The sequence below is a fragment of the Metschnikowia bicuspidata genome (genome assembly GCF_001664035.1).
Source record: "Metschnikowia bicuspidata var. bicuspidata NRRL YB-4993 chromosome Unknown METBIscaffold_3, whole genome shotgun sequence".
NCBI classification, from domain to species: domain Eukaryota; kingdom Fungi; phylum Ascomycota; class Pichiomycetes; order Serinales; family Metschnikowiaceae; genus Metschnikowia; species Metschnikowia bicuspidata.
The window spans coordinates 1,585,498-1,613,022 of record NW_017387733.1 but is presented as its reverse complement, the minus strand read 5'-3'; the positions used below and the strand labels follow the sequence as shown (position 1 = coordinate 1,613,022).

Genomic DNA, 27,525 nt, shown 5'->3' with positions numbered 1-27,525 from the left:
TTCTTTCTCTCTTTCTTTCTCTCTTTCTTTCTCTCTTTCTTTCTCTCTTTCTTTCTCTCTCTCTCTCCATAATATGTCTTCTCATTCATTCTTCCAACGATTCCCCTCTTCCCCATCGTACTCAATGGCACTCGCATCCCCTAGGGCCAACACCTTTGACTCCAACTCTTCTTCAGTCACATTATGCCGGAGGCGGATCTCCTCCACACGCATCTGTCCCCTCGAAATCTTGCGCAACCAATTCGGCGGCATGCCCAAAAACTTGCGGAGCTCCCACGACACCCAGAGACAGTTCAACGAGTACTTGAACGCGAAGATCAAGTTATGCGCACGGCGTGAGCTGATCTTAGTCAAGGCCTGGTGGAAGTCATCGAGCCGGGAGGCCCCGTGAGTCGCACGCACCTTGGCCTGCAACGACGAGAACAAGAAGTCGATCTGCCTTTCCAGCGCAGGCTTTTTCAGGTGCGCCTGGAACGGTTTCTGCCCCAACGTCTGCGCCGCCACTGTCAAGAGGAAGTCCAAGCTACCCTGGTTCAAGAGACTCCGCTGTTTTCTCGGGCACTGGAACTTGCTGGCACGCAATACATAGTAGCTGACGGGCACGTTAAGGTAAAGCTCGAAATATGAGCCGTCGTTCTCCGTGTTTATTCGCTCCATGGTGAGGTACGACGTCCAGTTGTTGAGCGGGATTCCCCACGTGTTGTACTCCAAGCGCACCCAGTCATAGCCGGAGCGGCGGAACAATTCAAGGACGCGCTCGGGCGGGTCCGCGAACTTCTCCTTCGAAAGCAACTTGCCGAAGCTGGAGAACTCCTCGAACTGGAGCTGGATGTGCTGCACCTCGCGCTGGTACTCTATGATGCGGAGCACGTCCAGCTCACGCTGGCGGGCAGCACGCTCGGCCTTCTCCATGTCGGCCTGTTCCTGGTCCTTCAAGAGATCCTCGAAGTTCTTGCCGTTCAAGGGGGTCGTGGGTGGAAGCCCAAACAAGGTGGGCACGGACAGCACGCCCACGCGCAAGGTGTGCACCATGTCGATCACGTAGCACGTGGTCTTGCCCTCGTGGAGCCGGAGCCCGCGTCCCACCATCTGCGTGAGCAAGGGCCGCGACTTGGTGGGCCGCGCCAAGATGATCAGGTCGATGTTGGGGATGTCCGTGCCCTCGGTGAACACGAGCACGTTGCACAAGACCGCGATCTTGCCGCTGCGGAAGTCGCTGACCACCGTCTGGCGCACGTGCTTGTCGGTGGTGCCCGCGACATACTGAGCGTTGATGCCGTAGGCCTGGAGTGCGCCGCAGATGGCCTGGCAGTGTTCCACGCTCACGCAGAACACAAGCGTGGACTTGAGCCCGAACTCGTGGCGAAGCTGCATGTACGCCTTGACCACCTGCCCGTTGACGTTCTCGCAGTTGACCACAGAGTCCAACTGGCGCGGGTCGTAGTCGCCGCCCATGCGCTTCACGCCATCGAGATCCACGTCCACGTCCATGGACAAGAACCGTGCGTCACAGAGCTCGCCGGCCCGCACCATCTGCTGCAAGTCGCGCCGGTACACGATCTTCTCGAACACTTCGCCGAGCGCCTTGCCGTCTGCGCGCTCCATGGTGGCCGTGAAGCCAACCACCCCGACCTCCAGGCCCAGCAACAACGCGCCGAAGTGGCTCAAGATCTTCATCCACGACATCGCCGGCGCATGGTGGCACTCGTCCACAATGATGGTCTTGAATTCCGCGGGATCGTACTTCTGGAGCCGCGAGGTCCGCACGATCGTGCTGACGGATGCCACCACCACCTGCGCGTCCGCCAGCGGCATGACTCGGCGCCGGTCAATCCCCACGACCAAGTCGGGATTCATGGCCGTTACGGTGCGGACCGTCTGATTCAACAACTCGTCTTTGTGGCAGAGCACCAAGGTCTTGTATCGCTTCGAGGTTTTCGACGGGATGCGCGACACCAAATGGGCCATGACCACGGTCTTGCCACCGCCGGTGGCTAGGACCACGGCAGGACGCCGGATTCCTTCTTCGAAGGCGCGCATGACGCTGTTGGCGGCGTCCAGCTGGTAGTCGCGCAACTTGAAGGAGGGAATGGCTTCGGTAGAGACCTTGGAAGATTCCATAGAGACATTGGAAGATTTCATAGAGACATTGGAAGATTCCATAGAGACATTGGTAGTTCTGGTAGAATCATTGGTGGCGCCAGTAGGATTCTGGGAGGATTTAACCGAGTCCTTGGTGGCCTCAGTAGAGTCCCCAGAAGATTTAATAGAATTATTGGTGGCTTCAGTAGAGTCCTGGGCAGATTTGATAGAATCCTCGGTGGCTTCAGTAGAGTCCTCGGTGGCTTCGGTAGAGTCCCCAGATGATTGAATAGAACCCTCGGCAGATCTCGAGGCGGCCTCCATAAATATCGTGGAGTCTTTGGTTTCAGCTTTGGCATCGGGGTTTCGGGTAGAATTCTTGGCGGGTCTAGTGGCTTTGGTGGAATCGATGGTAGATCCCATACTAGAGTACCATCTGCTGGGCCCGAGCAGCACCACGGCCCGGCATGAGGGCCCGAGACACGTGTGAAACACGGCTTGCCTGAGCAACGACATGCGTATCATTTGTATGTGGCAAAGTCGCTGGCAGAGAAAAGACCAGTGTTTTGGCGCCTTTTCTTTATAAACGCGGTGGTATAATAGTCGCAGCAGGACTGTGCAAATGCACAGGACCGGTTGCAAAATTGCAGTGTCGTGGATTAATTGAGGATATCTTGAGGATGGAACGTTGATACATGTGTAAAGTTGTGAGCGGATTGGGAATGAGCTGTGGATAACTTGTGCATGAATTGTGGGTCAATTGTGGATATCTTGTGCTCGAACTGTGGATCTATGGTGGATAGCTTGTGGATAGATTGAAGAGGAGTTGCTGATAAATTTTGGATCAATAGTGACTAAAGTGTGAATAAATTTTGGGATCGGTGCTGAATTTTTGATTAATGTGTAGTCACTATGCCTTAATTGTGAATGAATTGTGAATGAATTGTGAAAGAGTTGATGGTCTGTTGTAAATAAATTGCGGATCACTTGTGAAGGAATTGCTGGTGAATTTTTCCTAGACAGCGTTTAAATGGGGAATGAATGGTGAATATATTGAAGAGCAAGTGATAAATGTTTTTTGGTGGACGGTGTATCAAATGCGGACAATTGGCGTTGATTGTATTAGAGATGCAGAATCGCATGCCCACACTGTGCAAACGTTACATAGTGCATCTGGAATATTGGGGTTTGATATCAGTGGAAAAGTACAAAAATCCAGTGGTTTACTAAAGATCCTCTGGCTGAAACATTGTTTGGAGCATATTAACTAGGTAACCTAATTGTGGTGGAATAATGGGGCAATTTGCACTGCCCTCATTGCAAGTAAGAACCAAGTTGTGCGTAGTTCCAGTGACATAATTTCCAGGAAAAGCAAATACTGACCAGATATCTGTTGCTTCTTTTAGAAACAAACTCCTGTGATTGAAGAGGAAATCAAAGCGATTAGTTGAAATGATCACATAAAAGTGGTGGCGAATTAATTACATTTATATGGAGAATTGCAGTGTGGCACAGTACAGTAAATGATTGCAGTGACTTATTTTGGTGGACTAGTCGTTCAGGGAATCCCAAGCCGTTCAAAACATCTTGGCTATCAAATTTGATTTCAATGAAGAACTGCTGCAAAATTGGATTGGTCAGGTTGCGAAGTGCAGAGGGCAGACTGAGCTTGTGATCAATTGCATAGTCAAAATATGCCCCAACAGAATTTATGTTTGGAATCGCTGTGGTCTGAAACATTGAAAGTCTGAACTTGTCTGATTGCAGTGCATATGCCATATCAATCCGGTTGTTCGGCCAGGTTTCAAACTGCACAACCCCGGGTTTAACCTTGGGCCATTCGGTAAAGTACTAGGTCCTTTGGAAGTGGGAATACCAAGCTTGTTTGTAGACAGCTTGCCAAACAGCCTGAGTAGTCTAATTAAAGCCAGCAACTTTAGTGAGTAATCCAAGTGCATCGGGCAGTTCTGGTCGGATGGCAGCGGTTTATTGCAGTGGCAATACCAACATTGCGAGCATTGCGTTATTTCGTGGACAGGCTGTAGTGATTATCATGTTAATATGGTCGGCAGCCTGTATGAGGCAGTACACAGGGCCAAACTAGGATGACTGGCATTGATAGTGGTCAGTCGGGGCACATCAAAATAGCGTGTGGTAAAACTATAGGACTTGCAGTCAACGAACAGCAGTGCTGTTAGTCTGATTGTGGAACGCAGCTACCAGCAATGGTAAACCTGCTGGGGCTACTTGCAGCAGTCTATTCAGTGGTCTTGTGCAGATGTGTACTTCGGTGGTCTTATGCAGAGGTGTATTTCGGCGATCTACTTATACTGGTCTGCTTCGATCTATTTCCAATGGTCTACCTCGGCACGCTCGTAGTCATATGCCACCAGTGGTCTGCAGTGGTCGAACGAAATCACCGATGCACTGGCCACGGCCTGGGCTCACCATTCATATTACCAGATATGGGGGCCCGATCTATAAGCATGCAGAACCGTAAGAAGATTCCGGGGCGCCCCAAAGCGGATGTGCCGTGGTGCCGGAATGTGCACATCATGTACTAGTGGACCGGCCGCGTCGAGTACTTCCGGCCATCTTCGGGGCACGTGCCCTGAATTCCTTCACGGACAAATAAAGACCATGGAGCCGTTTGGCATCTGCGGCCTCAATGACCTGGGCCCACTGGCAAAACAACCATGGGGCGAAGGCTGCCGCGCCTAGCCGCCTCCCGGCGCACAGCACGCCGTCTCAGCTCCGGTAGATGTCCACGCGGCACCGCTTGTAGATGTTGTGGTAGTACAAGTCGGAGTTTTCCACGGGCTCGATGTTGTCGGGCTCCGCGTCGTCGGGCGGCTTGATGCTCAAAACCGCGTAGTTGCCCTCCAGACGCGACGCGTCCTTGCTAGGCCGGACGAACTGGCCGGGGTTGACCACGACCACGCCGCGCACCACCTTGGCGAAGGCGTTCATTTCCGAGGGAATTAACATCACGTCCGGGAGCGAGTCCACTAGTTCCGTGAGCCCCAAGTACGGCACCTCGAGGCACGAGCCCCCCACGGCAATGTCGGCCAAGTCCTCACCCGCCACGCCCTCGTTGAGCGCCGCCACGCGGTCGCACTCTAAGGCAGAAAGCGGCGCCTTGCGCACGGCCCCGGGGAATACTGGGTAGTAGCGTTTCTGCTGGAACACGTGGTTAGCGATGCGGTCGAAGCGGTTGGCCGGCACGTTGCCCGCACCGTCGGGCGACGCCTTGTACACGTCCTTGAGGTCCTTGAACACATCCATGTTGGACGTGGCGAACAAGGCCTCGTTGACAGAAAAAGAGCTTGGGTTCGCGTAGCAGTGGAAGTTTTTGGGGAGCCCGAGCCGCTTGCGGTCGAGCGCCGCTTGCGGGTAGGACGCGTGCTTGCTGGCCGCGTCCCTTAAGGACGGCACAAGGATCACGTGGATGTTGCGGTCGATCTGCTTCAAGAGCGGCGTGACCTGGAGTCGGAAGAGCTCGTCCAAGGTGCGTGGCTGCTGGCTGGGCGGCACGCCCTCGAGGTGCACGTCGCCGGCCTGCACGGCCGTGTTGGCCACGTCGAGGAACGGCCCGAACAAGATGGCCACGTGCGGCCGGATCTCGGCGTTGAGGAGCGCCACGAGCGCCGCGAGCTTGGCGTAGTCCAACGAGTGCTGGTTGCAGAACGGGCCCGCGGCAACAAACACCTTGGGGCCGCAGGAGGCGCGGTGTTTCTGGAGTTCATCCAGCGACGACACCGGCACGCCGAGCCCCGGCACCGGCACCTCTTCGTGCACTACGAACGTGCGGCCCGTGGGGTTGCGGCCCTTCAATCCCACCACCTGGCCCGGGAAAAACGAGTACGCGGCCAAGCGCGACACGTCGAGGGGGATGCGCTGGCCAATTCCGCCCAACCGCGACGTCTCCAAGTAGAGCGACTTGTCGTTCAAGGCGCCGAGCAGCAGGTCGAAGAGCGGCAGGTCCGGCACAATGCGCCCGCAGCACACGATGTCGAACTGTGAGCTCATGCACGGGTTGCCGAGCAGGACGTCCGAGCCCTTGTACATGTCCAGCATCTGCAGGCTGACGCTGTCGATCTGCTCGTCCAACACGTCCGCGCTTTCGAGGAGCTTCATGGCCATGGTGCGGAACCGGAACTTGGCCGGCTCGTAGTTGCGCACCACTTGCACGGCACCTGGGCCGGGGTCGGCGCCTAGCTCCGCTTGCATGTGGCTGGCGCCCTGGGCCGCTTGCACGTGCGGGTTCAAGGTTTCCACCACGCAGTTCTCCTGCGGCGCGGCCGCCGATTTCAGCGGGCTGGATGGGAGGTTGCCGCGCGTGGGCGACGAGTCCGGCTCGCTGGCCAAGGACGTGGGCCGCGCCTTTTTGAACTGCGGCGTGCTGGGGAGCTGGACGCCGGGGCTGGACGAGAAGTCCATCGCAGGCTTTCGCTTGGCGCCAGCAAGATCGCGCACTTTCTTCAACGCCGGCGTTTTTTTGTGGGGCGCCGCCGAGATCTGCTGCTGCAAGTAGTGCTGAAACTTGTCCACGCTGGAGGGGCTGGGGTCCATCTCGCCGTGCTCGTGGGTCACCACAAAGGACTCCCAGTTGATGTACACGTCGTCGTTGGAGAGGTTGAAGAGCCGTTTCACGGCCCAGAGCCGCGCCACGGTGGCGTCGTCGACGGCACCAAGTTTGCGGGCAAACCAGTCTCTGGTCTGCGTGTCGAGGGGCGGTTGGTCGGCCATTTTGGGGCTGTTTGAGGGCTGTTGAAGGGTGTTTGAGGGCTGTTGAAGGGTGTTTGAGGGCGGTTAGCAGGGCACAAAAGCGGATGGTTTTTCGGGGCGTTTCGGGGCGTTTCAAGAAGCTGGAGGCGTTTCTGTGCGTCGGGCGGTGGGCGGGGCCGTAATCGCTGGCGCTCTGTCGGCAAAAAACGATGGTGTTGCAGAACTGGCCACTGTCTGTTTTCTGCCAAAGGCTCTTTTCTATGGATTGGCTGATGAAAAGATCGTGAAGCGCGGACGCGTCGCGCCTTGCATGCCGGACGCTGGGTGCGCCCGGACCCATGCCGCAGTTTGTTCCATGGTGTGAATCTAGAGGGCACTGGTGTCTATTGACGTCTAATCTAAATACCAATAGTGTCTATATAAATGCCCAGTACATAAATCTAAGACTCTGGTATCTCTAAACGCCCAACAGATAAATCTAAAGACCACTAGTGTCTATATAAACATACAGCACCGTGACCAAGCAGCACACCCACTTTGGCGGGTGAAGATTCTCGCCCTCCAGACGACTCGCCGCCTACCCGCACTCGATACCGTCACGTGACAGCAGGCGTGGTCGGTTCTGCTTTCTGGAGAAGTCGTGGGACAGTCTCGGGAATTCTGTGGGGTGTCTGCAGGGCCCAGCAGGGTTTCCCTTGCTTTTTTATGTATGTGCTGGGTTTTTGGCCTTTTCTGGCACCTCTCGTCTACAATCACTGGCCATATTCGATGCCTGGCACGGCTCCAGGCTCACTGCGAAAGGCCGTCCGGTATAATCTGGCTAGCACCTCTGGCCATGATCTGGGTATGCCAGCACCACCACATGTCAATACAAGCAGTCGAAAATAAAGAGGGCTTATTGTGGCCTGCTTGGGTCTCCACTCCGTTTCTGAGCCGAGTTTCGCCTTTTTTTCCGTTTTCTTTTTTTTTTTGGATAGATCGCCTTTTTTTAAATTGCACGCGTGCGCAATAATCAATAAAAGAAAAAGAATCTTCTCTGGTCTCTCCAACGCCCTGCCCCGTTTATTCGTCACCGCAGCTCAATGACGCTGAATGGTCCAATTGCCGTCATCACCTCAAGGCCGGATCCATATATCATAAATTGTCGTTGCTACAGGAAGCTCCCGCAGTGTGCGGTGCAATACATCACGTATGCGTATAGTTTATTTGGCTAGTGGTCATTAATACTCGTAGTCACCATGCCTCGTCCAAGCATATTCAGGCAGTGGCCTCCTGCTTTGGCTCCTCCTTTGGCTCCTCCACCTTCTCCTCCACCTTCTCCTCCACCTTCTCATCATCCTTCTTGTCCGACTTTCTCATCTTCTTTCGGTTGTTGTCCTTGAACGAGTTGCGTCTCTTGGTAACATCGTTGACGCCAAATCTCTTGCCCGACTCCCTCATCTGTCTGAACGTCAAAAGCGACATTTTCTGCAAGAGGTCCTTCTTGTCTTCGACGCTCTCCTCGCTCACAATTCCGTCCGCATAAGTGGCCGAAACACTCAAGAAGTACTCGGCGTCCTCGTGCGTGTTAAACTCAACATCGACTACCCCAAGGAACTGCTTGTCGGCTCTAGATCTAATTCTACGGATGGAACACACCGCCTTCTCTTGGGGCAAAGTAGGCAAGATCTTGCTGTTGAACCACTCCTCCACGTCTTCCTGCAGCAACGTGGTGGGGAACCCTTCGATGTGCACAGAGTTCTTCTTTCTAGTGTTCTTGATCTCGTTGTAATCCTTCAACGGATCCTTTCTTCTGATCATGTCTTCGTTGGCAGACAACACAAGTTTGTCCGACGTCTTCAACGCGGCAATGGCCTTTTCCTCAGGTCTGTACTGCCTCATCCGGCCGAAGGTCAAAATCGTCTTCAACTCGACCCAGCCATCGTTGGCCTCGTAGATCTTGAACAAGAATTTGTCGGTCTGGAGGTTGGAGTCCGAGAAGTAGAATTCAACCTGCTTCTTGACCTTGTCCTCGAAATCTTCACCTGTGTAAATTGACTCAGTCATGTTTTCGTGTGATACTTGCGATGCACCTGATGAGCCGAGATGAGGCCTGTCTTTTTCCCAGGCTTTTTTTCTCGGTGCTCGCTAGACACCACACTGACACCCGTGCACCACACATTGAGTATTTGGCCTGAATGAGGACGAACTGGCAAGGGCGTCAGATGGGCAGAGCGTATGTCATGTTGAATTTGGGATGGCCTTCAGAATTGCTGAGCTGTTGGAGATGCATGGGGGCGTGCTCTTGACGCTGTGTGGTATTATGGATGAGCATGAGAACTTCTCACCGAACTAAGTACTTAGGGCACTGATCGGACCATTCCAGATCACGTGACGCTATAGGCAGTAGCCGGGGCTAGACATTGGCAGTTACTGAAAGAAACTCACGGATTGACATACTGAAAGGACCAGAGAGAAGTACTGACTCTTTGAAAACGCTTCTTGAAACTCGTTGCACGGGTTTTCTCGATCGCCATTCTCGTTTGGGTCCTTGTCTGATGAAGACAGGCTTAGAAACTGATTTTACACACATGACTAAGAAATCACTACAGCAGTCTCCCACACAAGTATGCAACTGGGTTTTCTCAAGGAGAGCAGTGAAGGGCGACAAAATTCTGAAAAGCATCTCCGAGAGCCTCGTAAGAACACCAGGCCCAAGATGAATGCATTGAAGTATAGAAAAGAGCCTTATGAACTGACCTTGAACGATTTCCATTCAATAGACGCTCCGATAGATAACTTTTCGAGAGTCGAGCAATTCTATGAATTGCGCATCGTCTCTATTAAAACAGAAGGCTAGGTTTTGCTGTATGGTAGACATTGCCAGACAAACCATGGATTTGTTTTTGCAGCTTCTGATGAAAAGACCAAAAACACTATTTGAAACGTTTAAAGACTCCCAATTGCCTACCTAGGCGAAATCCGACCCGGACTCCTCCGCTAACTATGGCCTAGATGGTCGGCACATGTGTGTTTTTAATAGACTCATCTGACTGAAGAAACAAAACTGTGGAGTGTTATTCATGCATGGGACAAAGTAATACATCACAAATCATGAAAATTCAGTTCTGCTTAGCATATCTACTGCTGAAATCAGACCAAATCTTGTCTTATTCTTAAACATGCACCTCATAATTAGAAAGCCCTTCTCATCATTCATCAATCCGTGATAGTTTAGTGGCTAGAATTACCGCTTGTCGCGCGGTAGACCGGGGTTCAATTCCCCGTCGCGGAGCTTTCTTTTTGCACTTGACAGTCAATAGCATTTGGGACTTCAGACCCTTGGGTTCCTAGCAATCTGGATTCCCTTTCTGGGTCTGCATGGCCCATACGGGCTCGGTCCCTATACCTAGGAATTCTTGGGTGCTGTACGCGTTTTGCCTGCTTGGAGTCGCGGATGTTCGGATCTTTCTCGTCTTCTCGCTTATCTGCACAAGGTCAGATTTTCAGCCCACCTTACCGAATATGATACGGTTCCTTCAACGGAAATCTCCTTCACCTTCTATCTATCTTCGTAACTATCTGAACATGTCATTTCCACAACCTACTGCCGAAAGACAGGCCGAGCTCATTGAAAACTATGAGGCTGTCTGGGGCCAAGTGAAGGCGCATCTGGCCAGTCTGCCGGTCAGATTGGTTGCGGTGTCTAAATTAAAGCCATCCTCCGATATCATGGGCTTGTATAATCATGGCGTTCGTCATTTTGGAGAGAACTATGTTCAAGAGCTAGTGGCAAAATCTAAAGAGCTTCCCAAGGATATAAAGTGGCATTTCATAGGTGGCTTGCAGAGTGGAAAATGCAAAGACTTGGGTCGCGATATCGAGAATCTCTACGCCGTTGAAACTATTGATGCTTTGAAGAAATGTAAGAAACTAGAATCCACTAGGGCTGCTGCGGGTCTCTCTCCAGTTAACATATATCTCCAGGTGAATACGTCAGACGAGGCCCAGAAATCTGGCTACACCTTGAGCAATTTGGAAGAGGTCTATGAGACGGTGGAGTATGTTATCAATGATTGCAAGAGTTTGCAGTTGCAAGGCTTAATGACAATTGGGTCTTTCGCCCAGTCCACCTCTGAGGAAGAAGTGAACCAGGATTTCGCCACGTTGGTGGAGTTGAAGCTGATCTTAGACAAGAAGTACTCACTCGATCTACAATTGAGCATGGGAATGAGTAACGATTTGACTACCGCCATACGCCAGGGCTCGACAAGTGTGAGGGTTGGTTCTTCAATCTTTGGAGCCAGACCCCCCAGAAACGGTCATTAAATAGTTTGGATCTTCTCGTATATACCAAACACGAAAATCTAAAGACTTGCATAGATTAGCTCCGCTTCAAAAGCCTCTTGATGCTTTTCTTCTTTGATGGTTTGCTGGAAGTCGAGGCTTCTTCCAGGGACTCACCTGTAACGCTCTCCCGCTTCTCCCGCTTCTCCAGTTTCTCCTGCTTCTCCTGCTTCTCCAGTTTCTCCTGTTTCTCTTGCTTCTCCAGTTTCTCCAGTTTCTCCAGTTTCTCCAGTTTCTCCAGTTTCTCCAGTTTCTCCAGTTTCTCTTGTTTCTCTTGTTTCTCTTGTTTCTCTTGTTTCTCCTGCTTTTCTTGTTCAGATTCTCCGATGGCCTTTGCTGTGGCCTTACTTTCAGAAATAATACCACTCTCCTCGTTTCTTGACAATTTCCGTGTTATGTCTTCGACGTCGCTCATATCAATGTGTCTATCGCCGTCAATGATTGCCTGTATTTTATTACCCTGCGAATCAATGGTGGTTATGATAGTGTCATTTGCCTCCGCCTGAGATTCCAATTGCTTTCTTTCCAAAGTATGCTTGACTCTTTCAAGCTGTGCTTTTTTCCTTTGGAGCTCTTCAAGCTTTTTTCCTCTGTTGCTCAAGCTCTGTTGACTGTTCGAAGCTGCTGATGCAACGCCACTCAGGGCGCCTTCTTCCCGATTCTGAGCATTGCCAGACTTCTTCTCCAAAGAGAAGGTCTCGCCAGTACCTTTTGCTTGCTTCTTGATTTCCTCAATTGACAACTTCTCCCAGTCGCGAGACTCGTCGGCGCCCAGAGGTTGGACTTGACTCTTTTGCTTGAGATTAGTTTGTTCGATAGAATTCTCAACCTCTTTCTCGGAACGCAAGAGATATATGGCTTTGTGGCCAATGAAGTACAACGCGAAAAACAAGTGTTCAGAAGCCAAAAGAGTGATCCACAAGTATGTCGAGGAGGAAACATTCACACTGGCTTTGTCCAAAGCGAATTGACCCAATGTCTTTGGCGGCTCAGTTCCATGGCGATAAAATGCCGTCACAGCAGGTGACACAATGGAGCCTAGCCATGCCAACATGAAAAATGCGACGTCCCACGGGTGAATGGAGTCGACTCGCTTGGGAACAGGAGGCCGGAAATACTGACCACTGGTCAACTTCCATGTGTCCAACTTAAAAGTGAGCACGTTAAAGACTAGTGATAAGAGAGGGGCTAAGGTCCACACAGGGCCGAACATGGAGAGGTATCCAAATTGCAAGCATAAGCCTCTGTAGTCGTCATGAACATTGTGCTCAGGTAAGTGGATGTATTTGCGAACAGCCGAGAGCCACTCCTTCTCCTCGGGCGCATCGATCGGAACCTCATCCTCCTTTTTACCAAGGATCTTGGAGTTGACGAGCTTCAACACATGCGGCAACACGAGAGGCAAGACGTATTTTAATATGAGCAGAATGACTTGGTTGGTGACGATGAAAAAGAAGAACTGGCCGTCCAATCTTGCCTGGTTGATCTTGAAGTTGCTCTGGGACTTGATCTGCGACAAGTATTTATACGCGTACCGGTCCAGGTGGATATTTGACACAATTAGGTTTTTTATCACAGGCAACTCCGGCTCGAGGAAATGTGCAAATGGTAAGTAGATGAATGCGGTGATGAGAAGCGGCACGTAGCCTGTCAAGAAGTTCAACGTGAACGTTTTGACCACAAACGAGTCGTAGCGTGTGTAGTTGTTGTCATGCCCCTCCCAGTTGAGGAACTTATCGACAACCATGTTGTACACAACCGTCAAAACCGGGACAAATCCCGCAATGAGGACTGTGGGCACCAACTTCAAGAACATCTGCATAGGGCCATCGTAGATTTCGGCCAAGAAGATCTCCAAGACGAAACAGAGCAACTGGTAGACCACCAAAACGGCCACAAACACGAGCGCAACGGGAACAAACGCCAACTCTCTCAAGAACCTCGTCCCTGCCTTATTTACCCGGGCTTTGGCCACCGAAAACCTTTCCCCCGACCCTACGCAAGCTGTGGCGAGATCAGCGTCGTACTGCTCAACCTTGTGTGCGTTTTGCACGCCCCACGTGTTGGTCAATGCACGTTCTTTTCTCTTCCACAAGAGGATGAAGGAGACCCCCCACGCAAGACTCACGAACGAATACGTCAATGAATAAGCCTTGGACTTGGCGTATGCCACAGCGCCAAAAACCGCCAATACCCCCAAAGCCAAGATGTAGAACTTAACAAACTCAAAGTACAATGCCACTTGCGTGCCGTGGGTCTTGAGCAAGCTGGTGGTGGCCAAAGAGGGCGAAAGCACAGACTTGCGGCCCAATGTGGCCATGGACTTGTCGGCCAAAAAGGCGGAATTCAGCAAAACTGACTCCACGAAGCCCCACAGACCTTTTCCGGGGGTGATCCCCACACCCCGGGATTCCTTGGCGCTTGCCGGGCTGGTCAAATACGAGTAGACGAGTCTGGGCCGGTCTGCCGGCGTGTCGTCCTTGGCAGTCACGCCAAATTCGGCAGCCGCCTCCAAGTCACGTGCTACAATGTCATCATAGGTGCTGGCGGTAACTTTGGCAAACACAAGCACGGATTGGCCAAGCCCAGGCCTCGCCTGAGTATGGCACCCATGGTTTTGTAAGGTCGAAACAAGCGTGGCCAAATTCTGCTCGGTGCAGGTATCGCCCTTCACCGAAAAGACAAAATCTGAGTCCTGAATACTCATGGCCAGGCAGATTCACGTACCGAGCAATTGAGTGATCTAAGGAAGAATTTAGGGCAGGTGGCTTCATTTAAACTTCGCTTGAAATTGCTGCCTGAACCTGAGGAGGTACAGGTGTCGGGCAGCGGTGCCTTGCTTGTTCTCATGCATGTCGTGCTTCCATGGGGCGCAGCGTGGGGGCAGGCGCATGGCTTGCTACCCTGGCCATTTTGCAGCAACAGTCGGACAAGCTCAGGTGCGAAAATGGTATATTTATCAAGAAGATATTATTTACAATGGGAAGAACGTCAGTATGAGTCTTCTTCATCTAAATTTTATGATTCTAATTTGTGGCATTTTGGCAGAGCGGTTTCTGTGAGCGCCAGTTCCCTTCGAAGAGATGATTGCATGGCCTCTTTTTATGAATTTGCTAAGCTTCACTATGTATAGTAACTCTTGAGCACTGTTATGCATAGGTCTGGTCAGGAAAAAGCATGACCAGAATATAACTTTCCCATGAAAAAAAATCTTGATTGGCAAAGGAATCTTAAGCGCAACGAACAGTATGCAGCATCAGCTCCCACAACATGGAATGTGCAAGACTAAGCGACTGGCATCATGAGTGTCATTAAGGCACAACGAAGTTTCATCTTTTCTCTCTGTGGAAAGAACTGATTAGGTTCACACTTTGATCATGAAAAACAAGATAAACTGTAAAGAAGCCACTGTTGAAAATTTATGCGTATATGCTCGGAGTTGAGGTCCTGAATAGGTGAAAACTACACATGAGACCATGGGCTGTAGACATACACATTCTGACTTAGTTTTAAGCAGCACAACTCTCATTTGTTTTGCCTTATCCTAGTTCTCAAGTTTGAAGCTGCCAGCCATAAATTATCTCGTTTGAAATGCGTGTTTCTAAGCGGACCCTGGGTCTGATATAATCACGCTCAATTGCTTCGGATCCAAATTTATTGTTTCATGCGGTATGGCTATACTTAATGGGATATCTAATAAGTAAATCAAGAATGCTCGATATTTTATTTACGGGGTGTTCTTGTAGGAACTCGGGATGCTGGAGAAAAAAGTGAGAAAAGAAACTCCGATACGGGGAGTCGAACCCCGGTCTGGACGGTGAGAGCGTCCTGTGCTAGCCGTTACACCATATCGGATGTTGTTGAGTGAAAATAAAGTAAGAAAAATATATTCACTTGAACCAAAGATGCCCATGTTGACTCAATTTCTGTAAGACAACATTTGTCAACTGAGGTCAAACAAACAAACATATCAGTGACTGTTTTTTGTTTATTCTAATTTGGACCTTTTAGACCGCGTTTCGAAAAAAAAAACGACACTTGGTAGGTATTTGGGAGCTGTTTTATGGGTTTACATCTAGAGCTTCTTTCTTTTTCTCAGGAAACAAGATCAGCCGGCTTCAAAAACAAAAGGCCATAGCCATCATTAAGATTTGAAGAATTACATCTATACCACATTTTGCTGCCTTGAGCTTTGGTCAAGGGCCCTCAGGAGAACATATCCTATGGGACGACATTTAGTAAATTTTATTCAAGTGGTTGACATTGGTTATGGGCAGAAGTTTGGAAGATTTCGTAAATTGGTGCTCGCGCCTTCTCATCTGAGCCAGTGTTGAGATCTATCATAGGTTTTTTCTTTGTTGTTTTTCGTTAGTGGTGGGGTTTTACATCTCTCCAGTGGCACCTTATAATATGAAGTTTCTTAAAAAAAACATTTTGAAATGATAGCTAAATGTTTTTGTTCCACATTAGATGATGATAAATCTGGGTAGAGAAAAAAAAAATTAAAAGATGTCTTGATAATTACTCAACAGCAAACCAAGAAGGAGGTTCAGAAGTACAAAAAAAGTTCGTGCGTGGAGAACAAGAAAGAGACTAAGTATGTCAAGAAAGTAAGTAACCTAGGTAATGAATCAGATGCTTTAATTGCTCTTAATATTTCGAGCTGAATGGTTCCTTCATATTCTTTGCCGTTCCTGCTTCCATAATATATATTTTTAGAATTGAATGAATAGATCATCATCTGACGTTTGATCGAGACTGAGTAACACACTCAGGTTTGCAATTTCGTCTTTTCAAAACTCAGCATCTAGCTTCATTTTCGTAAAAATAAACACTCCAAGCAAAGACAACTAGTATTCTGGTATGCCAAAAGCATATGATGTTTCTAGCACAAAACGTTTTACTTGAGTTTTGCTTAATAGGCGGGGTGCAGCACTATTCTGATCATTCGTAATAAATTCATCTAGTCACCCGGAACATCCGCAATAAATGCAAATATATCCTTATTTTTTTTACATGTATTTTAAGAAGTCTATAGCAGTGATTCGTGAATTCTAGTGTTCGTTTCGTGTAAATGATTGATCTTCTTTCTATTAAAGGTGGCACATTAAGAGGAATGTACCATCAAGGTCTCAAAAGAAATGATTTGATCGGATAGTTCTAGAATATCTCAGACTTTAGGAGAAAAGGAGCACAAGAAGCTTTGGGGCTCTAGTAGCTTTTGATACAATACACCCAGATACTAAAAACTCTAAACACCTGCCGTACTGCCCTGTTCGTTTCGGAATATGTCTACGCGGTTGTGTAAAACAAATCTAGCAGACACAACGTAAACTAATCTATAAAGAATATCATACTGTCATCTGGAAAAATCATATTTAGGTGTTTTCTTACCTTATTAGAGGTACAGAGAACAGAAGTTTTTGGCGCAATTTGGAAAGTGAATGCATGGCCTAGTCTGCTAAACTGAGGAATTATTTCACGACATAATCTTGTATTTTTCGATGTATCGCTTTCGTTAATTTCATATATTATAGATGTCTTTCAGCAGCGATATCTCGTTCATGATCGCCCTTAATTATTATTCATCGATACCCAATATTGAAGCTGTAAGAAAGTGCTTGTTTACTGACAAGCTTCCGAATATATCACGTATTCCAAAGTCTATTCGTGTATTTGGTATTAAGGAGCCTTCAAGTTTTTATGCCTTTTCAAACCTGATGACATCTCCCAAAAATATCGCAGTCCCCACCCTTACTATGTTGATGTTCAAAAACTCGAAGAATATTCTTATCCTATGCATTAAATGCTCAATTGCCGAGGTACTCAGCACCATCCGACACTATCCCGAGACACAACCCTATATATTCTAATCTTGCCTGATTTCATCTCGCCAAATTTGTAACTTTCTTTCTTCACCACTCCGCCTTTCCCGCTCTCAGCCACTTTGATTTTGTCTTTCTTCGGATCATACTGTAGAACAATAGCGGAGTAGATTTCATTACCTTCACCAGCTGAGATATTTTTAACACCTAGTCCACCCAACCCTTTATGGCTTGTGAACTTCGCACTTCTCATGCAAACAATATCACCTGGTCTAATCTCGTCGATTCTAGTAACATTGTGGTTGAAGTTTTTGTAGATTGCCGATCCGAAAGCCTTTTCACCAATAGGCCGCAATAAGTTTGGATTCTTCGCACTTAAATGGAGAAAAGCCTCTTCAACAATACTGGTGCCAAGCTTTGACCCAACAGCCTTATCAGCATACTCGGCAAGTGAATGTCCTAAGTTAGAGCTGTAACTGTGCAATATATCCTTCCGGATCTTTGGTGAGCCTTTGACCTTCACGGAACTGACGCTCACAGTTTCTCTCGGATCATCGCTCTGATACTGAATCTCAAAGATGAGTTGAGACAAGTCGTGGAATAAGATGTAATAGTCTTTGTAGATGACTTCATGGCCGTCTCTCTTTTTGATTCTATTCTCATCAACTTCAAACTCCAAGTCTATCCCTAACTTTCCACTCAAACTGTCAGGAATTTCACTCTTAATCCACCACCCACTGCTCTCACTCAAAACCGATAACTCCGACTCGAGGATATTCAATTGTAACGAAGACTGCTCTTGCTCAATCGATCTTCTGTCTTTCAGAGACCCCGACCTCCGCAAATCACTAAATCTGCGTGAAGATTCGGTCGAATTTCGTTTCAAGGAGCCAGAAGTAGCCTTGCGAGCTGCATTGATAGGTGTAATACCGGATTCACTACTTTGGAGGTTGGTTTGAGTATGCATTAATTGGATATCTTCATCTGAAGTATCTTCCTCTCCATCAATGGTATTAGGGCCTTGGAGCGATGGTGGTGCGGGAAGCTCGTTTGGGATAGGTGGTGGAGGCCTCTTTTCGTGAGTTGGAAGTTGCTCATCAGTCAAGCCCCGGGACTGAGGAGGCGGTGGTGGCGGTGGTGGGTTTCGGCTTGCAATGCTTGGAAGCTCCTGGGAGGAGCCATGAAGCGCCTTGTCGGAAGGAAAGGTTTCTTTGGACACAAGAGGTGACTCCAAGGAAGACGAGCCTGTCAGCAAGTCGCGGAAGGCGGGACTTGAAGGAGCATCTTCCGAGGGAAGAGGTGGATGCGCATCGCGTTCTGTATCAGTAGGAGGAATGGGCGGAATCGATGTAGGCGCGGCAGATCTCAGTGGAATGGGCGGGATCGACGTGGGCGCGGTATCAGATTTCAGTGGAACGGGAGGAATCGACGTGGGCGCAGTATCAGATCTCAGTGGAACGGGCGGAATCGACGTGGGCGCGGTATCAGATCTCAGTGGGATATGAGGGCGGGGGGATGTGTCAGAGGCGACGTCTGTAGGATCAGACAAAACTTGTGGTTCTTTTCCTGAAATGACACCACGATCCAGAATATCTGCATCTGCCTCGTAACCCGCAATCAGTGACTCTTGCACTGCCTCCTCCATGATATTCATGTTACGAAATTGTGGCTCAAATGATTTCTGAGATGAACTGCGCAAGGGAGGTGAGAGCATACTATCTTGGGTCTGAATGAGATTTTCTGGTGTTGATTTTTCTTCCCTACCTCTTGCGATAGCATCTTCTGGCGACACGACTGCCTCCTGAAAATCGGTGTCAGAGTTTTCTTCGCTGACATCATCTTCCTCATCCCCGACATTGTCGACAGGCGCAACATTGACTTGATCATGTACCTCAGGCTCACCATTGACACCCGGAACTGGTTCCGAAGTGATCTCTGATTCTTGAGGACTGACAACAGGGATGGGGACGTCGTCTTCCAAAGCATTATCCACGGGACTAGATAAGTTTTGAGCATCCTCAGGCGGGTGCAGTTTAGGAGTTTCTTTGGTTGACTTGACAGCTGGAGCAGGCGTGCTGCCGAAGGGGCTTGGCATACCCATCATGCCGAACATGTTTCTGCCGCCAGAAATTTTCGCCATTCTCTCGACAAGACGTCTTCTTCTCAAGTCATCGTCCTCTTCTTCATCTTCACCGTTCTCTTCTGTCGATTCTTTTGTTTCGACCTCTGTGTCAGGGTTTTGTTGGGCATCCTCTTCTGGATCTGTCGAGTCTTCCTCTGATTCCTGAGCCTCTTCGAGATGCAGATTTGAGGCAAGAGATTCTTGTTGAGTGCCCGAAGCAACAACCGAACTTGCCCCGCTCATTTGAAGAGGAATCGAACGAGGCGACGCTGCCAGTCCTAACTCTTGTGACTGCTCCCCCAGTGGTTGCGAGTCGTTTGTTTGCTCCGCTGGTGTCTCTGACACAGCTGGATCCGGTTGGGTGGCGACTTGGGAAGCTCTGAGTTTCTTCTCCTCTTCTACCTTTCTTTTGCGCTCCTCCTTCTTTTTGAGTGCTGCGGCTTCGCGCTCGGCCTCTTCCTGTTGTCTTTTCTGGAGCATGGCGATTCTCTCCTTCAAGCTCATTTTGGGTTCATTGGACTCGGCTTGCGGCGCCTCGTCTGTTTCTCTTGCTATCTGGCGATTTGCAGATACGTCGTTGAAGCCATGGGGGATGGTTGAGTTGTCCCTCGGCGTGACCTGAGGCACATAGGAGGACTTTCCGGCGCCGATAAATTGCTTATTGATCGCATACGGATCGTCTCTTTTCAGGGGAAGAGACCCGGGTATGGGAACACGAGGCACGGGCGGAGGTGCATCTGGCATCTTTCCAGAAACAGGCATGGGCGCGGGAGACGGGTCCTGCGGACCCGGGATGGGGGGCCTTAAAGACGCTGGTTCGGCATGGCCCGAATCTGCCTCCAAAACGGATTTTGTTTCGTTGAGCGGTTCAGGAAGCATGGGAGTGGATTGCCCGACCGGGTCGTCTGATTCCTGATCACTGTCAGTTTCTGACTCGTTTGGGGCGTCAAAAGACTCGGCAGACTCTGCCTGCAGCGGCACGCTTGTTTCGGAGCTTTCCAGGGCTTCAGCGGACGCACCAGCCGCGGTTTCTTTGGACACTTCAGCCGAGTTTGCTTCCGCCGGCCCGGAGGCCGGGCCCCGGGGAGCAGCCGCCAGCGGTGGTTCAGGGGCAGCGGGCTCTTGGCTGACAAGGGTCTCCACGAAGTTTTTCGGAAACAATCCGGACTGTCCGCCATAAGTGCCGGAGTACCATTCGTCATCCTCGATGTCCGTGACGGTGATCACCTGGCCGGCGGCAAACTGCAAGTCATCGTCGTAATCGGATTTGTAATCATGTAGCGCTTTCACTGTAAAAGGCACGCTCATTATCGGGGGCTTCTGTGTGTTTTTGTGGGCGAGTAGCTGCGATTGCGGGGATGCAATTGGAGGGTCACTTGAAGGGGATACAATCTGAGGTCACCTAGAGGAGACAAGTTCTGGGCAAAACCGCGGAAAAATGGGGAGAGTTGCAGCAGTGGCTTTTGGAGGTGTGATTTGTAAAGTGTGTGGCAACTATTCACGATATTCGAATGTTTTTATAGCTGTTTCCACCGGTGTTTTGCCTGATTTGTAGAAGAAAGAGGAGGGCGCAGCGCTGATTCGTTTGGGATGTATAGATAGGGGAGCCCGGTCACGTGCGGGGCTATATGACGCAGCCAAGATGGGGCCAGAAAAATGAGGGGAAGTCCGAGCGAAATGGAATGGCTGTTTCTGACCTGAATGCATGCTGGCTGTTTGACGGTATTTTTGCTTTTCTTCTAAGGGCGACAGCGGAAGCTGAAAACTTTGTAAAAACCTGATATGTTCTCTTCCAGGCCTGCTGACCCCGAGGCTGGAGTGGTCCATTCTGCAGGACAGGGTCTGGTGGGGAGCAAGCGTGAGATTTGTATGGAACAGACGTCACTGGCCAATTTGATATACCGAATGTGAGCATTACTGCGGCCCACCTCTGCGTTCATTGTTTTATTCTTGTACGTTTACGCTGATTAATTACCCTATTTATTTGCGACATTTCGAAAGTGGTATTTGTTCTTTATGTACATCCATTATGTATTTAACGAAACCTGTCTCATTCGCCGATCTCATTTATTTGAAGTTAATTATCTGCACCTATTTCCGTATACACGTCCATCAGTACTTTTGATTCAGACATATACGTCTCTTCATCGGTCGCCATTGGGATTTTTGCTTCGAAACCCATCCACATCAATATCGAGGTGGAGGACTTGGAGAAGATTGCAAAGTCGCAACGCGTTTTAGTGTACCGGCGTAACCCAATATCTGGCCAGGGCATGTTTAAGTATAGTAGCAGACTCAGCATAGAGTCATTTGAGGGCTTTCTGAAAAGAATTAGGCTTCTACGATACAGCTTGCTATTTCCAGACACCTTCACTACCGACAGGCTCACTATAACTCCGGCTCATTGTATCGATCAGTTTTATTATGATTCGATTAGCCCCAGCAATTTCACCGCGGACACGTTCTTGCAATTTGGGCGCGTCACTGTTTTCAAGCGAGCCTCACGAATAGTCAGCCTTTCTGAAGCTCCACTCAGCTTCATTTGATAAAGCCAGTCTGGTAATCAGATTAGCTTAAGAGTCGTAGAATCCACTTCACAATATCTCACTCAGCCTCACTCAAAGCAATCATTCAGGAAAGTCAAGAATGTTTGCCATGAAATATTCAGCTATTGTGGCGGTCAGTCTCGCTAAATAAAATTAGCTTCACTGTTGCATTAGCATCACTGTACCATGATTCATATTAACACAATCAGCCTCGCTGTAAAAAGATCAGCATTATTTCTGAATGTTTTTTATCTATATCATATCTATATGAACCAATCGCTTTCACTATAGGCCGTGCAATTCTCATTCTTGTCAACCCGAAACATAAAACATGAGTCGAAAACCCATTATGTTGCAAACTCAATATGTTGCAACCCCATTGATGTTGCAAACTCATCAGTCATATAACACATTACTGACGTCCACAACATCAATCATGCCGATCCTCCACCACTCATCAAACCTCACGATCATGGACCGCTTGGATGATATTTAAGAAACATTTTTGGGAAAGTATCCCATGGTCTTTGAACTAGAAGTTATCATTTAGCATAAGTCAGAAAACTGACTACATTCAGAGGTCGTACTTGATGAAGTGAAAGAAAAACAAGAGTCCGGAAAAGACCAGATTCCAAACTCATAAATTCTGCTTTGTTATAAATATATACGTAAAATTGACATTAACATTACTGACACAAGGCTCTATCACAAGTCCAAATTATTCAATATTTACCTCTATCAACTAATTATTTGTTATTGAATTGAGTTTATTGCGGATGTGAGTATTTGTTTAATAACAATAATTGTATAAACATAGATTAAAGCTTTTCAATTAGGTGAAAAATCATTCGCCCCGAGAAAACTAGTTATAGAGCTCAGGGGTCTTAATTAAGATCTAGCAACAAATCTCATCATAAAATGCAATATATAAGAGATGTCTGATGCTCAAGATGACGCTAAATTGATATTTAATGAGATATGTGGTATTATTTTATGAATTAGGATTGCCAAAACTAAACTAAATTATTGTCAAGAAAAGCATTTTTTTTTGAGTTCTTATTCAAAAAATTCCAGTGTTGCTTGTATTTTCTGTGGTAAATATGCAAATATCATTCTGAATATCCAGTTCTCAGTGCTTGTATGTATCTCCTAATGTGGAAAAGTATATTGGTATTTCACCTGAGTCTAACCGCACAAGTTGTAAATTCAGCTAATAGCATCGTTATATTGACTGATGCAAACTTGTTTCTTGCAAAGTCAAATAATTAGATAGATACATTAGATTGTCTAGGTTGCTGTTATCGTATGGCTTGTAGTACATATTGCTTGGGAAACAAAGCGAGGGTATATCACCGACTCGAGTGAAAACCTACAAATTAGGTATGCAGCTAATTTTAGGAACATGCCACATCTAAAACATTGGCTATGTTTTTGAACCAAAAATAGCGTTTCGAATGTATGAGAGATGGGGAGTAAATTTTGGAAACTAGTATCATCTGCTTATTTAGACTGTTTCTTTATTGATGGAAGCAAAATTTGAGTATGTACCAGTGATTTATATTGTGTCGGGAGTGGCTTTGGCTTATATACGAGGAAAGATCTAAATCTATGAAAAGACTCAACTGCTGAAGCAACTACCTCTTAGAAGCAGCGTCAAAATGAAATATCAGGCTGGTGGCGTAGCAATACCGCATTATATCCTAGCTTGATTTGATTGTTAATTCTATACTGAACGAATGTTGCGAAGAGCCGTATGCCAGGGAACCATCACTGTAGTGCGGTGACAAGTTCTGACCACCGTCATACTTAGACCAATTAATCAGGGCTTAGTTTTGTGCTTCCATGAATGCCCAGTCCAATTCGTTTTTATCCTATAAAGATATCACGTCGTTCTTATATTTCTAAATATTCATAATGAACCCATCTTCAAAAGTGCCCGAGTGATATGCATTTCATGCACCTTTGAAATCAATACTGAGTAAACTTTGGAGTTGATATCTGATATAGCTTTGGGGTGAATACTGATGTCCTTGTGAAAGTTTACAATTCTGATTTTGGTTTAATACCAGTATCTGTTGAAACATCAAAATGGATACATGCCATAACTCTACGATCATGATATAACCCTATGACCAATACTTAACATAATTCTGATATTACTTCCCATACAAAATAAGATCAATACCGGTCACAACTTCAAAGTCTACCAATGGAATATTAAGATCGATAGCGCGGCAGTATTATGATCAAATCTGACTTAATTAGTCAATACAGATGAAGAATCAAGATCAATACTGGTGCAACATGAAGATCAATACCTGAACTAGCTATAAATACACTACTGCAGCAGCATTTAGGTGAATATTAGTACTGATGCGACTCTAAGATTAATACAGATGCGACTTTTTGATTGTCCGATGCAACATCATGATGCCAAAAAAGATCAATATCTGTCATAGCCGTAATGTCTCTACCGATGCGACATTAAGACCACTACCAATGCAGCATCGAGATCGGTTGTGATGAAACATAAAGGATCAAAATTGATGAAGCATGAAGATCAATACCTGATATAGCTAGGTCAATGCCATTGCTACTTTAGGATCAATACCTGATTTAGCTTGAATATTAATACAAATGCAACATTAAGATCGTACCGGTGCAATACTGAGATCACCACCAATGCAAGATAAGAACAGATACCTGTCATTACTTTGATGTCAGTTTCTATGCAACTTTATGATCATTACTGATGCAACCTCAAGATCGCACCGAAGCAATATTAAGATCACTTCAGATGCAAAACTAAGATCAATACCTATCAACCATAATATCACTTCCAATACAAAATTCAATGCACCAACAATGCATCTCCAAGACTGCACGCATCATCAGGAGCATACCTGACCAATTGGCTGGGCTCAGCATGTGTACCAATGCTTTGCTTCATACGTGAAATCTGATACAGAGACCAAAACGGGGCAGCACGAGCCGGTTGGTCGTAAACAGGCTCTCGCCAACCACCCCAAGAATGTGAGCGAAAACCCTCTGTTCGACCTGATTTTGCAAAGAGGGGCAGTCCAAGCTCCTCATGGACCTCAACAGAAAAGTGCACCACTCGGAGCTTCGGGGCGGCCTGCACTCGTTGCTGTCATTGACCAATATCAATTCCATACTTTCGAATTACACCCAGGCTCGTCCCGTGAGACGGCAGCTATCAATGTCCAATTCAAAGATACGTTTTTATGTTCAAAGGGCAAATGTCTGCTGGCCTCGGCCATGGAAAAAGCCGCTAGTTCTGCGGGTAAAAGACGCAAATCGTCCTGCTGCTGGCGTGCTCAAAATCCGCCACCTTGGCCAACTTTCTCGAGATCTAGCAGAAGTTCCCCGGCACCAAAAGGACCGCTCTAAAAGCGAGCAGCGAGGAATATTATCGGTACGCCGATCACTAAGTTGCCGTGCTACCAACTGGTTGCAACAGAAATTAATTTCCCCGCTCAATACGACAAATGCATGACCAGGTTTCTGACTATTGGAGACGATCGCTCGCCGGGAAGACGACCCCAAGCCGCGATTGCCATGAAACCTTCAAAGTTCAATTTGGGCGGTTTGAGAAACAAAGAAGTGACATAGAAGGATCAATGGATATCTTGTGGTCCCCTCTCGAGGAAATCAAGCTATATTACGGCTATCCCACGAAATTGGGTTGTTTTCACGTGGATAGAGCAACCTTCAATAGCCCCAGACTGACGAGCATTTATACTCTGATGCATACCCACTCATGAACAGCCCGTCTGTCAAGATTCCAATTCTCTTGATACCTCCATCCATCGCTTTGTGGCTTCACAGGATCAGTACACTGCCTGCCATATTGTATTTTGTTGCAGCACAGCGAAATGTCATAATTTGCGATGTCAACGACCAGGAGTCGCTGGGAAACCGGAATATCCCCTGCTATTCTCTGCCACAGACGAATGAAGACACTACATACATTCGTTATGAGTTTTCTTGGAGGAGTCGGTGCCTGACTACAGGGAAGGAGGCTATAAAATGGAAATATATATGTCAGACTTAGCCTTTAAAAGGTGATCCATAACCTGATGTACATGGTTTTGTTATTGGTAATGTACCATTGCCCAGGCCCGGTCGCCAGGCCCAGCCCAAGCCCAGTAGATGTCTATTCATGTTATTATAGGAACGAATAACGTAGATTTATGAGTTTAGAGAAAGCCCACGAAGGAAAAACTATAGCGGGAGAAAATTGTTTTGTTCTACAAATTAGCTGTACCATATACCTGGCTCCGGATGTCCAGCGACCCAGGCCTCATAGCCCAGGCCCTAGCTCCAGGCCCCATTACTCAGGCCCAAGTCTTAGACCCAAGTATTAGACCCAGTAGTAGTCCATGCATCTTAATTTAGGAGCAATAAGGTGATACATAAGTTTAGATCGACGAAGATTCACAAATGGACCACTTTTGAAAAACATTTCTATAGCTACACTATAGCCCTGGCCCCATAGCCCAGGTTCCATCACCCCCGCCCCAGTCCCAGTAGTCGATCCATTTTTGTACTTTTGAAAACGATTTAAGCAGATTTATAAGTTTAGGTTGGAAACGCCCCACAAGAAGAAAAAAAAACCTCAAAAGGAAGAATGTATTCTCTTCCGATAAACAAGCTGTTCCATAGAGATGGCTCCGCACGGGATGCTCAACGGCCCCAGGCCCCATAATCCAGAATCTAGGCCCAGGCCCCAGTAATCGTCCATTCATCTTGATCTAGGAACATTTAGAATAGATACAGAAGTTTAGATCAAACAAAACTCACAAAAAAAACATTTCAAATATTCCCTGATTTCCACAGCCAAAACCAGGTGCTGGCCTATACCCAGGCCTTGAACCCAGACCCTATTACCCAGGCCCTATACCCAGGCCCCAGGCCCGCACCCCAGCCCGAGCCCCAGCCCCAGTAGTTGTCCATCCATATTAATCCAGGAACAGATAAAATAAATACAGAAGCTTAGATCAAAGAAACCATCAAAAAAAAAACCATGTAAATATTCCCTGAGTGCCACAACGAAAACCACGCCCTGGCCCTATGCCCCGACCCAGGCCCCAGGCCCGCACCCAACCCCAGCCTGAGCCCCATGACCCAGTAGTTCTCCATTCATTACAATTCAGGAACAATTAAAAAAGGTACAGAAGTTTGGATCAAAGAAACCCCAAAAAAACATATAAAATATTTCTGGATGCCACAACGAAAATCAAGTCCTGGCCCTATACTCAAGCCCATATCCCAGACCCTACAATCCAGCCCTAAACGGGAGCCCCAGCCCAAACCCCAGTCCTACTGTCTATTAGTCTTAATCCAGGATCAATCAAAGTCGATATATAAGTTTGGATCAAAAAAACCCCAAAACAAAACATATAAAATATTTCCTGGATGCCCCAGTAAAAGCCGACAGGTCCTGGCCTCATAGTCCGGGTCCATAATCGAGATCCATAAACCAGGCCCTGTAAGCCGCCCGGCCCTGGCCCTCGCCCGAGCCCCAGACCCAATAGTAGTCCATTCATCTTAATCTAGGAACAATTAAAATTGATACAGAAGCGTAAATAAAGAAAAACTCGCAAATCAAAAACTAAAGAAAATATTTCCTAAAGGGTACAGCGAAAGTCGACAGGTTCTGGCCCTGATCCCAGGCCCCATTACCCAGGCCCCATTACCCAGGGCCTATGCCCAGGCCCGCACCCAGACCCCAGGCCCGCACCCCAACCCGAGTCCTAGTCCTAGTGTCCATTCATCATAATCAACAAATAATCAAAATCGATATATAAGTTTAGAACAAAGAACCCACAAATATATATATACATACATATATATATATATATATATTTATTTA

General features: G+C 47.8%; 9 protein-coding genes and 2 non-coding genes across 11 annotated transcripts; 4 read left to right on the top strand and 7 right to left on the bottom strand.

Annotated features, from left to right (window-relative positions):
- Positions 1-249: 249 nt before the first annotated feature.
- Positions 250-1,869, bottom strand: METBIDRAFT_15613 (double-stranded DNA-dependent ATPase; the record flags this gene model as incomplete). The annotated part of the gene is made up of 1 exon (XM_018854613.1): positions 250-1,869. A coding segment is annotated over one exon (1,620 nt), but the record flags the coding sequence as incomplete, so codon positions are not given.
- A 2,215-nt stretch (positions 1,870-4,084) lies between these two features.
- METBIDRAFT_182818 (uncharacterized protein) lies at positions 4,085-4,738 on the top strand. The gene has a single exon (XM_018854786.1). The coding sequence runs from the start codon at positions 4,308-4,310 to the stop codon at positions 4,644-4,646; it is 339 nt and encodes a 112-aa protein (XP_018711915.1). The 5' UTR covers positions 4,085-4,307; the 3' UTR covers positions 4,647-4,738.
- A 92-nt stretch (positions 4,739-4,830) lies between these two features.
- METBIDRAFT_42245 (DNA-directed DNA polymerase alpha subunit) lies at positions 4,831-6,831 on the bottom strand (the record flags this gene model as incomplete). Its single annotated transcript, XM_018857517.1, has 1 exon — positions 4,831-6,831. The coding sequence occupies one exon, from the start codon at positions 6,829-6,831 to the stop codon at positions 4,831-4,833; it is 2,001 nt and encodes a 666-aa protein (XP_018711914.1).
- A 1,223-nt stretch (positions 6,832-8,054) lies between these two features.
- On the bottom strand, positions 8,055-9,127 carry LHP1 (Lhp1p). Its single transcript, XM_018855948.1, has one exon. It carries the CDS (start codon positions 8,854-8,856, stop codon positions 8,068-8,070), a length of 789 nt encoding a protein of 262 aa, XP_018711913.1. The 5' UTR covers positions 8,857-9,127; the 3' UTR covers positions 8,055-8,067.
- An 885-nt stretch (positions 9,128-10,012) lies between these two features.
- On the top strand, positions 10,013-10,084 carry METBIDRAFT_t146. The gene has a single exon. It is a non-coding gene; the product is annotated as a tRNA-Asp (tRNA).
- A 293-nt stretch (positions 10,085-10,377) lies between these two features.
- METBIDRAFT_42806 (uncharacterized protein) lies at positions 10,378-11,118 on the top strand (the record flags this gene model as incomplete). Its single annotated transcript, XM_018857589.1, has 1 exon — positions 10,378-11,118. The coding sequence occupies one exon, from the start codon at positions 10,378-10,380 to the stop codon at positions 11,116-11,118; it is 741 nt and encodes a 246-aa protein (XP_018711912.1).
- A 55-nt stretch (positions 11,119-11,173) lies between these two features.
- On the bottom strand, positions 11,174-13,986 carry IST2 (Ist2p; the record flags this gene model as incomplete). The annotated part of the gene is made up of 3 exons (XM_018858872.1): positions 11,174-11,676; positions 11,749-13,732; positions 13,864-13,986. The coding sequence occupies 3 exons, from the start codon at positions 13,984-13,986 to the stop codon at positions 11,174-11,176; spliced, it is 2,610 nt and encodes an 869-aa protein (XP_018711911.1).
- Positions 13,987-14,919: 933 nt separating this feature from the next.
- METBIDRAFT_t130 lies at positions 14,920-14,991 on the bottom strand. Its single transcript has one exon. It is a non-coding gene; the product is annotated as a tRNA-Glu (tRNA).
- A 1,977-nt stretch (positions 14,992-16,968) lies between these two features.
- METBIDRAFT_17645 (uncharacterized protein) lies at positions 16,969-17,694 on the bottom strand (the record flags this gene model as incomplete). Its single annotated transcript, XM_018854732.1, has 1 exon — positions 16,969-17,694. A coding segment is annotated over one exon (726 nt), but the record flags the coding sequence as incomplete, so codon positions are not given.
- Positions 17,695-20,223: 2,529 nt separating this feature from the next.
- Positions 20,224-20,391, bottom strand: METBIDRAFT_42404 (uncharacterized protein; the record flags this gene model as incomplete). Its single annotated transcript, XM_018857539.1, has 1 exon — positions 20,224-20,391. A coding segment is annotated over one exon (168 nt), but the record flags the coding sequence as incomplete, so codon positions are not given.
- A 4,887-nt stretch (positions 20,392-25,278) lies between these two features.
- Positions 25,279-25,838, top strand: METBIDRAFT_182790 (uncharacterized protein). Its single transcript, XM_018854785.1, has one exon. It carries the CDS (start codon positions 25,411-25,413, stop codon positions 25,702-25,704), a length of 294 nt encoding a protein of 97 aa, XP_018711908.1. The 5' UTR covers positions 25,279-25,410; the 3' UTR covers positions 25,705-25,838.
- Positions 25,839-27,525: the final 1,687 nt, after the last annotated feature.